Source organism: Mastigoproctus giganteus, chromosome 2 (genome assembly GCF_048544385.1).
Source record: "Mastigoproctus giganteus isolate SK-2022 chromosome 2, ASM4854438v1, whole genome shotgun sequence".
NCBI classification, from domain to species: Eukaryota; Metazoa; Arthropoda; class Arachnida; order Uropygi; family Thelyphonidae; genus Mastigoproctus; species Mastigoproctus giganteus.
In genome coordinates this window covers 158,592,441-158,604,984 of record NC_143576.1, presented here as the reverse complement: position 1 = coordinate 158,604,984, position 12,544 = coordinate 158,592,441, and the positions used below count along the sequence as shown (strand labels likewise).

The 12,544-nt window shown below is 34.1% G+C and overlaps 1 protein-coding gene across 1 annotated transcript in view; it reads right to left on the bottom strand.

The window, feature by feature from the left end:
• Positions 1-2,627: 2,627 nt before the first annotated feature.
• The window catches only part of LOC150089693 (microsomal triglyceride transfer protein large subunit-like), a 95,527-nt gene continuing 85,610 nt past the window's right edge, over positions 2,628-12,544 (bottom strand). Inside the window, exons 16-17 of the mRNA XM_090390076.1 lie at positions 4,581-4,739; positions 2,628-2,721 (exon numbers count right to left, since the gene is read on the bottom strand). Coding sequence (XP_090246202.1) covers positions 2,718-2,721; positions 4,581-4,739 — 163 coding nt within the window. The 3' untranslated portion in view covers positions 2,628-2,717. The remainder of the gene's footprint in view (positions 2,722-4,580; positions 4,740-12,544) is intronic.

Genomic DNA, 12,544 nt, shown 5'->3' with positions numbered 1-12,544 from the left:
TCTTCTGAAAGCTTCCTCAAGGGCAGGCAGTAAACAACTTCAGAGATATTGTGTCTCCTTGTCGAACTCCTTTCTCGATTTTAAATTTGCTACTGTCTTTGTCTAGTCTAATAAAGGAGGTAGCACTCTCATATATTTTCTTCAAAATCATAATATATGGGGTATCTATGCCTTGTCTTTCCAGTGCCTGAAACATTGCCTTATGCTGTATGGAGTCAAATGCCTTTTCATAATCCACAAATGCCAGGCATAATGGTGTTTTATATTCATTTGCTTTCTCCATTAGCTGCGATATTACGTGAAGGTGATCCATAGTTGAGAATCCTATCCTAAAGCTTGCTCTTTCACTTTAATCCAGCTTGCTCTTTCGGTTGATTCTCATCAAGTATTCTTCTAATCTGTTAGTAATGACCCTTGTGAACAACTTGTAGATGTGGGACAACAAGCTAATTGGCCAATAATTTGCAATTTCTGATTTATATTCTTTCTTATGCAGAAAAATTATGATTGCATTATTCCACTCCTTAGGCATCACACGTTTCCTAATGTATTTTGTGAAGAGTCTTGCCAGCTTCTGTCTCTTCCTCCCAATTTTAACAACTCTACAGTAACTTCATCTTCACCTGGGGCTTTCTGATTATTCGTTTTCTTTAATGCATGTTCTGCTCATCAGGAAGGATATCGGGTATGTTGCATGTGTTGCTAATTTGTGATCCATCTTCCCCAACTGCTGGTAATGAAGGTATGCTGCTGTAACTAGATTTAGAAAAATTAGGCAGATGGTCTGAGAAATGGAAATTGAAGTTGAATATTGACAAATTTCAGGTACTGCATATGGGTAGCAGTAACACTAGAAAAACATATCAACTCTGCAGTATGAGAAGGATTGCGACCAAGTTCGTGCCGCGGTTACTGAGTGAAGACCAAAAGCAGCATCACATGGAAGTTAGCAGAGATCTTCAAGAACGGGCCAGGAGTGATCAAAACTTCCTTTCTACGGTTGTCACTGGTGATGAGAGTTAGGTATATGGGTATGACCCAGAAACCAAGCAACAATCATCCCAGTGGAAGAGACCGTCTTCGCCTCGACCGAAGAAAGCCCGACAAGTGAGGAGCAAGGTGAAGTCCATGCTGATCTATATTTTGGACATTGATGGGATTATCCATACGGAATTTGTCTCTCCTGGCCAGACCGTCAACACCAAGTTCTACTGCGACATCCGGAGGCAGTTAAGGGAAACTGTCAGGAGGAAAAGTCCAGAGAAGTGGCGCACAAAGAACTGGGTCCTTCATTATGACAACATGCCAGCCCACACATCTCTCGCTGTGGCACAGTTTTTGGCATCCAACAACATGACAATCACCCCCACCCTTATTCACCAACTTAGATCCCTGCAACTTCTTCCTTTCCCAAGAATGAAAATCAAGCTGAAAGGCCAAAGATTTGACAGCGCAGAGGATATCCAAACCGAATCGCAGGCGGTGCTAAACACTATGATGAAGAAGGACTTTCAGGATGCATTCAAATCATGGGAGAAGCACTGAGATCGGTGTTTACGCTCTCAAGGGGACTGCTTCGAAGGTGACGGTGGCAAACAAGACCCAGGGTTAGTCTAATTTATTTTATAAATATATTTCAGGAACTTTTGGGTAGCACCTCGTATGTGTCTACAAATCTTCCATTATAACTTTTATTTTCATACTGCTTCAAGATTAAGATCAGTGATTGTATAAGTTTTACAAATCAATATTCTTGCCATATAAGGCAACCAAAGTTCAAAACTTTTTGGTTATTGGATTATAAAAATTATAAATCCGTGTTGTTTTGTTAATTAACAGGAACAATCAGCATTGAGAAAATAAGTCAGTTACATCAGTTTTTTTCATATATCCAATTTATTTGATTCTATCATTAAATTCAAAGAGTTATTAAAACTATAGAACTGATTAATTGAAATTCATGTTCATTCCATTATTCAGTTTACTAATCTTAAAACATTAATATATATATATATATATATATATATATATTGAGTAGCTTAAGCTTTAAATCAATTGGTTTATTGAAAATATTACTTGTTTTGCTGAAAATAATACGTAAATTTTTCGATGTATCCAAGTTTAAATAACTAATAAATTAGCAAACAATTTAAGAAATTTTGTAATAATGATTTTTTTTAAATGTTATATGATACAAAAATACACACTTCAGACTTCAATATAAACATTTTATTTCTGTTATCCTGTTTAATATTCCAATTTGTTCCTTTAAGAGACAGGAAGTCATAATTTATCAGTACTTTCAGCCTTAGAAATTGTATTACGGTACAAGATATTTAACTTTTAAATATTTAATAAAATATGACTGTTAATTTACAACAAATTTAAAACATATAAATAACTTTACATAAAACTCTCCAAAACTGTCCAAAATATTCAGAGTATTTAACTTCCATGAGTATTTAAGTATAACTATACAGATGGATCAGTGAGAATTTTGTCACTGCTCTCCAAATAAAAAAAATAAACTTTGGTATTTCTCTTCCCCCCCACCCCACAAACATGCTCTCTTTTTCTTTCTGTCCCACTTCAACATAATAATGTCTACAGAAAGGAGTATTTACACCACTGTTCAGAAGTGCATTAGGTTTAAGGCACAAATTTGGTCACATATTTGTTCACTGACACAAACAGTATTTGTATAATAAAGTATTTTCTTACCTGAAAAGTAAAAAAAAGAAACCTAATTAGTTTTATAATATTATTATCTGGAAAATATAATACATATGCATACCACATTTCTAGATAACAGTAATATTAATTTGTTATAAATTATCAATTTATTGTGTATTGAAACATAATTTCTCTGTAGAAAACTGGGAACTCAATGATAAATAACCTAGCAAACAAGTTCATAGGAGTGTTAATTACGATGAGAAAACTGATCAAAGTTTTAATGATAAACGTATGTGAAAAGGAACGCACAGATATACAAACAGTCTAAAAAAATTGTAACAATGTCCCTGTGACACACACACACACATATATATATATATATATATATATATATATATATATAGTGACTAAAACGAATGGCCAAATTCTATAGTACGTCATGTAATACAACAGTTCAGAGTTATAAATCAAGTTCAGAGTTATGACAAAGTAAAGCCTAGTGATATTACCAATTTTCATATTGGTGTCACTGCTGTTGAATATTCATTTAATATTCAACATTCATTTAATTGTTGAATATTCATTTAATATTCAACAGCAGAGTCATCTTAGATTTAATTTTGTTTTAGAAAATAAAACAAAGCTTTATGTAATATACATAATAAATAAATAAATTTTCTGTTTATACTCCGGGACGACCAAACGGTCAGAGGAGTTCCCAAGATAGACAGAATACAAGAAACAGCACCATATTCAGCAGTCACGGGCTTGAACCCCGGTCACTCAAGGCACGTGTACTTATGCACCTGCGCACCTGAAGGCTACGGAAGGTTTCAATAAGAAAGTTAAAGTGAATAGTGATCAACAAAATTAAAGATATTTTATATTTTTATACTTATGAAACTGCTATACTACATTTATGAAATTTGTAGCAATAAATGTTAACAGACTGAGGGAAAAAATCTAATTTAGTATATCATGATGTTCTTTGTAAGATATTCCACTATAACTTTATTCTATTCTTCTTCTTCTGGTGTTATAGCCCAGGGTGGGTCTTAGCCTTCTCAACGATGGTCCACCAGTAAGCCCTCCCAGAAGTCAAACTTCTCCAACTTTTTATTCTCATGGTCTTTAAGTCCTCTTCTACGTCATCCATCCAACTTCATTTTATACAACCCTTTTATAATTTTTTGATAATGAGATCTTAAAAAAGAAGCTAAAATTTAGTATGCAGAAATTTCAAAAAAATTAATGTGAACTCTCTGTTATCTTGTTGAACTTTCCCCATGCTAATGGGCACTTGGCCGGCATCCAATCAGTACAATTAAAAACATTTTTCTGAAAAATTATACTAAAAAACAAAACTTTTTTTTCCATTTTTAAAAAATTCCCTATAGATTTAGAAGATATGAAGCTTATATCAAGAATGGACTTGTAGGCATATCTGAGGTAGAGTTCAAACCTACACCCTTTAGAGAAACAATGTTTTTGCACATTCTTTCACACAGTCAGAAGAGCAATTTTTGTGTATATTATGTACACAAAAGTTGCTCTTTTGTGTACACTATTGGCCAATCAGACATCATAACTTGACTGAAGCTATAGCTTGAGTTATTCCATATGGTTTTTATGGTATTAAAAACAAGTTTAATTTTGCTTCTATTAATATATAGATAGACAGATAATTTCATCATTCTGAAATTTTCTTCAGGTTCATATTTTTCACAAGTTTTCTTTAAATAAAGTTTAACAATTTATATTTATCTGAGATTTACATACAGTGCATGAAAGCAAACAAGAGAAAAAGAAATGAAATGTTTTGCTATAAAGTAAGAAAATTCAATCATTACTTCATTATTTCTTGTCTGCCAATAAGAAATTCATTAACACCTACTTTAACTTACCAATAAGATTCTTTCTTTTGAACTAGTATCTTCCTGCATGAGGCATAATTCTTCTGATGCATGGCTAAGGATTTTCCAGGAAAATGTAATGTCCTTTTCTTCAATGTTCTAATTAAATGATGACTACCTGAAACAACTTCTGATTTCCTCACATTATGCCTAACAAAATTAAAAATTAATTTCAATTCAAGAAATAACAAAATAACAGGTTAATATTTTTACTCTGTGAAAAAACTCCATGCAATTTGATAAATTCTCTATAAAACCATTACCTTGTTATTGACAGAATGAGAGAGAGAGAAGTATAATTATTCTTCATGAAAAAAGATTGATCAGTTGTTTAGCATTTTTTTTTTTTTTTTGTGCACTGTTAATTTGCATGTTGTTCATCAATAATGAAAAACTCAGAATAACTTATGGGAAAGATGCTACTCCCACCAGGGGCATATTCAGTGGGGGGTAGAGGGGCATATGCCCTCCCTTAACCAAAAATTCAAAATTAAAGAAAAAGAATGCAGGAGGTGTTTCGCTTCTTCTCTATTTTCTCAAGGGGTTTTCAGTGTATGAAGAGCTAACTGAAAGACAATCTCCAGAAAAACCAATAATTTTGTTCAGTGGCATATTTATTCCAATGCAGCTTGCATTTGGGCCCAACCTCTCAAGACATTTAACAAATCTCATTAATAAATGAGAATTTTTTTTAAAATTAAATGTAACACATTCTTATCAGCACAGCGACTGGCCATCCGAGTATTGTTCTGACTGTGCTACGCTTATAGAAATAGTATCAAATAAAAGATAGTCATGAAATATTCACGACTATCTTTTATTCAGAGACCGATGTGCAATTGCTTGGCCATAAACACTGTTGTTAGGCTGCTAAAAGTTTTCACCAGTAAGAATTTTTGACCCAGTCTGCCTCTGTTCACAAATGTTGAATGATCCATGATGTCTGCGATAGTCAAAAAGTTGTCCAGTTTTGATAATAATGTTACTCATTGCTGCTGTAGATTTATTTTTTCTTTTACTATTCTTTACATTTTGTTACAAATTGACACAAAGATCTGTAATTTTGTTACTCTGGTGTCGGTATTTTTTTTTTTTTAATTGAAAACCTGTTGCTGGATCATTTACAGATTATAGAAAGATGTAACATGAATTTCAAAAAGTTATTTTTCATGTCCTCGCCTTTTTTCCCCTTTTTAGCACAGTAAACAATGAATGTGCACCTCTGAACAGAGAAGTGTGCATTGATTTGCTTTATGTGCACAATGCATTGCCAACTTTGTAGTGATTCTGTAATAAGTGATTTTATGAATGAATTTCCTCTTTATGTTCCGGGCGACCACACAGTCAGAGGAGTTCATAAGATAGGGAGAATAGAAGAAATGGCACCGTATTTGATGGGCATGGGTGCCGGCAGAATAATTTGAAAGGTGATGCATGTGGAAATAAATTTTTTGCTCACCAAATTTTCGAATACATGCAATATTTAAATTGTCAAATTTGACTGATTTATGTGTATAGTTAAGCCAATGTTTCATGATCGGTGGTAGAAAGCGCTTTTATTTTGAAAGAAAGAATTTGTATTGTTTTAACGTTTCAATAAATTAATTAAAATATTAAAAATTGTGTATTACTTCGAAATCCAAAGGTGGTGCACTTCCACCACGCTGCCGGCACCCATGGTCATAGGCTTAAACCTGGGTCACTCGAGGTATGCGTACTTATGCACCCTCATGCTTGATCACTCAACTTTGACAGCCTTCAGGTAAGCATATTTATAATTCCAGTTTCTTAAGTTTACATTCACAAATTATGAATGGTCCATGACATCTCAAACAATTTAAGAGAACGGTTCGTAATTTTATTACTCTGATGTCGGCGCCTCCGTAGCCAGGTGGGCAGGAGCAGCAGTGCATAGCACACGCTTCTTGATTAGACCGGGGTTCAAGCCCATGATCCAAATACGGAGGATGCGGAAAGGTCAGGGAATGACCATCGCAAATCCCTAGAGCAATATGGCCTTAGTTGCTAATGCTCCTAAAAACCAAATAACAACAACAACTCTGATGTCAGCAATTTGTTTTTTCTTAATTGAAAATTCGTTGCTGGATCATTTACGGATCAGAGAAAAATTTATAATAGGAATTTCCACCATTGCTCAGAACTCTTCAATTTCCTTTCTTTGAAATTCGACGGTCTAATTTTCCTAACACAGATGGTCGCTTTATGCTGGTTCACTTTTCAAATTACTGGAGTAATTTGAAAAGATGCCCAGAAAAAAGATGCAGTAACTTAAACCGTTTCTGCATGCAAACCAATGTTCTGAATAGGTTTAACAGAGTGCTGATGAAAACTTTCCCTTTTTCATTTGTGATGATTCAACTATTTTGAGTAGGTAACTAATTTTTTTTTTTTTTTTTCGTTTATGAATTTTCATATTAAACTATAGTGTGTAATTTTTGCCATTTTTTGAAAATGAGCAAAAAATATAGTCAACACTTTCGTGTTCACTATATATTAATCAATGACTAATTAATCAATGGCTCAAGGATGTTAAATCTAAGAACTGGCTCTGCAAATTAGATGATGATTATTTAAAATGTTTTTGTAAATGCACGCTGACAACCAAATTAAGTGATATTGAAAGGCATCGTAATACAAATGAATCACAAGAAAGCTGAAGAGACCTTTAGTTTTCAGCATCGGAGTATTGCCGTTCAAGAAAATTGGTGATACAGAACATGCAACAGCAAAAAGCAGCACAGCATTTTTCATAGCCGTGCAGGGGGAATGGAGGTTTTGTGGGCCCTCTTTAAGAAAAAGATTGCAAAATTTCTTTGTATATTTTTTAAAGCTGATGATCACTTAGACCATGAGTACCGGCAGCATAGTGCAAGGTGGTGCAAAGTGCACCATCTTGCACCATGGACATTCGAAGTCCAAAGATGGTGCAAATGTAATTTATTGAAACATTAAACAATACAAATCCTTTCTTCCGCCAATCACAAAACACTGGCTCAACTGTACATGTAAATCAGTCAAACGTAACTTAATTAAAATAATGAATTTTTTTCCAAAATTTGGCGAACAAAAATTTATTCCCATATGCACCACTTTGCAAACTATCCTGCCGGCGCCCATGACTCCAACACTACCCAACACGACAGTGTGATGGAGGGGAAGTTGGAATGGAAAGAGACAGAGGTGGTTAAAATATCTTACTTTTTCAAATCTTACAAATACATATGACCATGAGAACATATTGAAGGGGCCCGTGCAAGTGAGAGGCACCCTTAAACTGCTTAAGCTTCACTATAAATCTGCCGTTGCATGATTATTCTTTATTCATTATTGCATTTTTCTTTCCTTTTATAATTTTCTTATATGCACATGTATATTTAATAAATTTGTTTGTTCCGTGTGTTCTATTGCCAAATGTTTGGAAATAATATATTATTGTCATTTTTTGTGATTCATATTATTATTCACATGCTTTCCTAATATTCAAATAAAGATAATAATCAATAAAACATGTGCGTGTATAAGCGTTCCTGGGTCTATCTAAAAAAAAAAAAAATTCAAACACCTGGCCATCATGTCCTCCCCTTACGATGATACCTGGATATATGCCACTGACTCCCACTGTCCGAGACTGGTTAACTGTAGCCTCAAATCAAGGAGCCTTTAAGAATTCCTCCAGCTTTTGATGGGATTTGAACCCAGACCTCTTAATAAAAAAAAATTTTTTTAAAAATAAATAAAATAAGTCACCCATCAGCAGAGGAAGCAAAAATTACTTATCTCCCAGTATTTGTAAAATAATAAGAGAAATTTACCTCAATATAGTACGCAGAACACTTCTGTATAATTTTCATTCCTGTGATCACGACATACGGTCGAAAAGAGTTGTCAGCTTCAGGAAGTAAAAACATTTTGCAATTTCTTTCGTTAAATTCTTTTAATTAATTTTCTTATTTTTAATTGTGTTAAATTGATTTTTAATTATTTTTTTAAACTATTTGTTACTCCAGTGTAAGATTTTTGATTTTTCCGTTTTAATTTCTGGAAAGTATCATACGGAAGTGTTCTACGTACTATATTGAGGTAAACTTCTCTTATTATTTTACAAATATTGATATCAATGTAGAACGGATTGAGCATTACAGCTATGGTTCATATTATTTGCCAGTATAAAAATAAATAAATAATAAATTTTCTGTTTATACTCCGGCACGACAACCAAGTCAGTAGAGTTTACAATAAATCTTCAATACAAATATTTATCGTATTTTGTAGTCACGGGCTTGAACCCCGGTTTACTCAAGGAACGTGTGCTATGCACTCTCGCTCATGTATTTAAAGAGTGTTAAAAAAATAAAAAAAAAATTTGACACTAAAATTCCAGGTGTTTTTTTATATAAATTAAAACCTTTAAATTTATTATAAATTTATTGTGTATATATATATATATATATATAAAAAATATGTTGTATAATATTGAAGACAATTCAAGAAGACAATACCAAGATGGAGTTAAAGAAATGCAAGGGATAAAGTAAGGTTTGTATATATATATATATATATACAAAAAAATTAAAATACATACATAAAACTTATCTTTGTATACCCACAATCTAGGTGACTTCAACTGGGGCCAACCACCCAGACTGAAGGCAAAAAACGACAAGGAGTTTTCTGTTTCTGTAATGATCAATATCTGCTAAGATATATAAATTTAGAGATTAAGTAATTTGAATGTAAACCAATTAAAGGTAGTTGAATTTTTAGAATCAAAAGAAAGATAATATAAAGTACTGATGCAAGCACATATTGAACATCGTTGACCCGACAGAGAACGTAATTTAATAATTAAAATAAGAATAAACGTAAAGCATAAGGCATATCTACAATACTCAGTGCATAATGCAGTAAAAATAGTCGTCATGAAAGAAATAACAGTCCCTCTAGTGAGTTAATATACATGTGGTGACCCCTATGTGAAAAATAAATAATTGATTAATTAAAATTAAGTTAACGCAAAGAGAAACATGCGGATAGTAAGATGAATAAAAACTAATAGAGTAGGAATAATATTATGTACATAGGAAACACTTTGCTTTCTTGGTGACTTACGGCTTAGAAAACTTGTACCCACCAGCCTGCAAATTATAGTGTATCATTTATTTTATTTTATTTTATGTTATTTTATCTTATTTTATAATAACACTGTATATACTTAAGTTCACGCTAAGGTGACATGCAAATTCAGCTCAGGGATCTACTATAGGAACGGGTTTGCGATCCCAGGCTTACCCAAGCTACAACTTATATCTTGCACTGTCTTTAAGCTGTCCTACACTCTTTGTTCTTATTTCTCCGAAATTATTAGGGTAATCCAAGGATGTAGGAGAAACTACTTCTTATTTGCACTACTATATTTTCGCCTTCACGGAGTTCAGGTTCTATTATTCCTACTCTATTAGTTTTTATTCATCTTACTATCCACATGTTTCTCTTTGCGTTAACTTAATTTTAATTAATTAATTATTTATTTTTATCATATCCATCACATAGGGGTATATTAACTCACTAGATGGATTGTTATTTCTTTCATGACAACTACTGTTGTTACTACATTATGTCCTGGATACGGTAGATATGCCTTATACTTTACATTTATTTCTAATTTAATTATTAAATTACATTCTCTGTCGGGTCAACGATGTTCAATATGTGCTTGCATCAATACTTTATATTATCTTTCTTTTGATTCTAAAAATTTTTAACTACATTTAATTGGTTTGGATTCAAATTATTTAATCTCTAAATTTATATATCTTAGCAGATATTGATCATTACAGAAACAGAGAACTCCTTGTCATTTTTTGCCTTCAGTCTGGGTGGTTGGCCCCAATTGAAGTTACCTAGATTGTGGGTAGACAATGATAAGTTTTATGTATATATATTAATTTTTTGTATATATATATATTTATATATACAAACCTTACTTTACTAACCTTACATTATCCCCGGTGTTTCTTTAAATCCATCTTGGTATTGTCTTCTTGAATTGTCTTCAATATTATACAACATATTGGATGATTGTTTTCTACACCAGCATGTTCGTGAGGCAACAAGAGGGAGCAATACTCTTGATCTGATTATCAGTAGTGATTCTTCATGCATTAGGAATCTGCAGATAAATGAACCACTGGGTGGCAGTGATCACAGTGTGCTGAAGTGGGATTTACTCAAGGAGGTAACTACCATCAGAGGTAAAGGGAAGGGTTTTTGCTTTCGTAAAGGCGACTATGATGGTCTGAGACAGTATTTAAATTCTATACAGTGGGACCAACTGATGATGTTACCAACAGCAAATTCAAAATGGGAAGCATTCAAGGAACTAATCTTGGAAGCTACCAGGCTTTACATACCAACCAAGAAATATTGTTCAAGGTTCAGGCCTAAATGGTTGTCAGATGAACTAATGAGACATATGGCAGAGAAGAAAAATGCATGGGATACATACAAATTAATGGGTGACGTGGAAGCCTATGATAGATATAAGTTGGTCTGTAACCAAGTCACAAAGGAGATTAGGCAGGCAAAGGCAGATTATGAGAAATCCTTGGCAAAGGATGCAAAGAAAAACAGAAAAGAGTTCTTTACCTATTTAAACTCAAGAAGGAAAGGGATGAATCAGATTGGTCCACTGGATGTTGATGGTTCAACAGTTGAGGATCCAGCTCAGGTGGCTAACAATCTAAACGAGTATTTTGCATCTACATTCACACATGAGGAGTTATTCAGGAAGGGGAATGTCGTAGGTGAAGTAAACATTGGCAGTGAGCTAGATGATTTTCTAATAACTGAGAGGAAAGTGGAGGAGAAATTGTTGAGGATAAACATAAAAAAGGCACCCGGGGTGGATGGGATCTATCCAGTTATATTAAAGGAGGCAGCAAAGGAAGTAAGCAAACCCCTAGCCATAATTATGAGAGCTTCTTTGGACTCAGGGGAGGTACCCATGGACTGGAGATGTGCAAATGTAACCCCAATTCACAAAGGAGGATCAAAGGCTGACACAAGTAATTATAGACCTGTTAGTTTAACTTCGGTTCCAGGAAAATTAATGGAGGCACTGGTTAAAGAAGCACTGCAGGATCATCTGGACAAGAATTCAGTTATAGCTCAGACACAGCATGGGTTTGTTAAGGGCAGGTCTTGTCTGACCAATTTGATTGGATACTATGATGTAGTCACAAAAGAACTGGATGCAGGGAATAACTTTGATATTATATATTTGGATCTTAGAAAGGCTTTTGATACTGTTGCGCATGGAAGACTGCTGCACAAATTGGAGAAGTGTGGCATTCGAGGCAAATTGCTGCTATGGATAAAGGGATGGTTGAGTGGCAGAAGACAGAGAGTGGTAATCAATGGACACTGCTCAACGTGGACTAATGTTATTAGTGGAGTTCCTCAGGGTTCAGTGTTGGGTCCATTGTTGTTTTCTGTATTTATAAATGATATTGATGATGGTGTATCAGGCTTAATGTCCAAGTTTGCAGACGATACAAAGGTTGGCAGGGTTGTTAAGGACACTACTGATACTATGCTGCTGCAACAGGATCTGGAAAGGTTGAGCAGATGGGCTGAGAGGTGGCAAATGAAGTTTAACATTGACAAATGTAAAGTACTACACATGGGAAACAGCAACCCCAGAGCAACGTATCAACTCTGTGGTACTACACTGACAGTGGTAGAGAATGAAAGGGACTTGGGGGTGGTTGTGCAGGCAGATATGAAGTTCTCTGAGCAGTGCAGACGAGCTGCAAGGGTAGCTCATGGTGTCTTGTCAATGATATACAGGAATTTTTCTAGCAGGGACAGGGATGTGATTATTCCCTTGTATAAGGCATTGGTCAGGCCACACCTTGAGTACTGTATACAGGTCT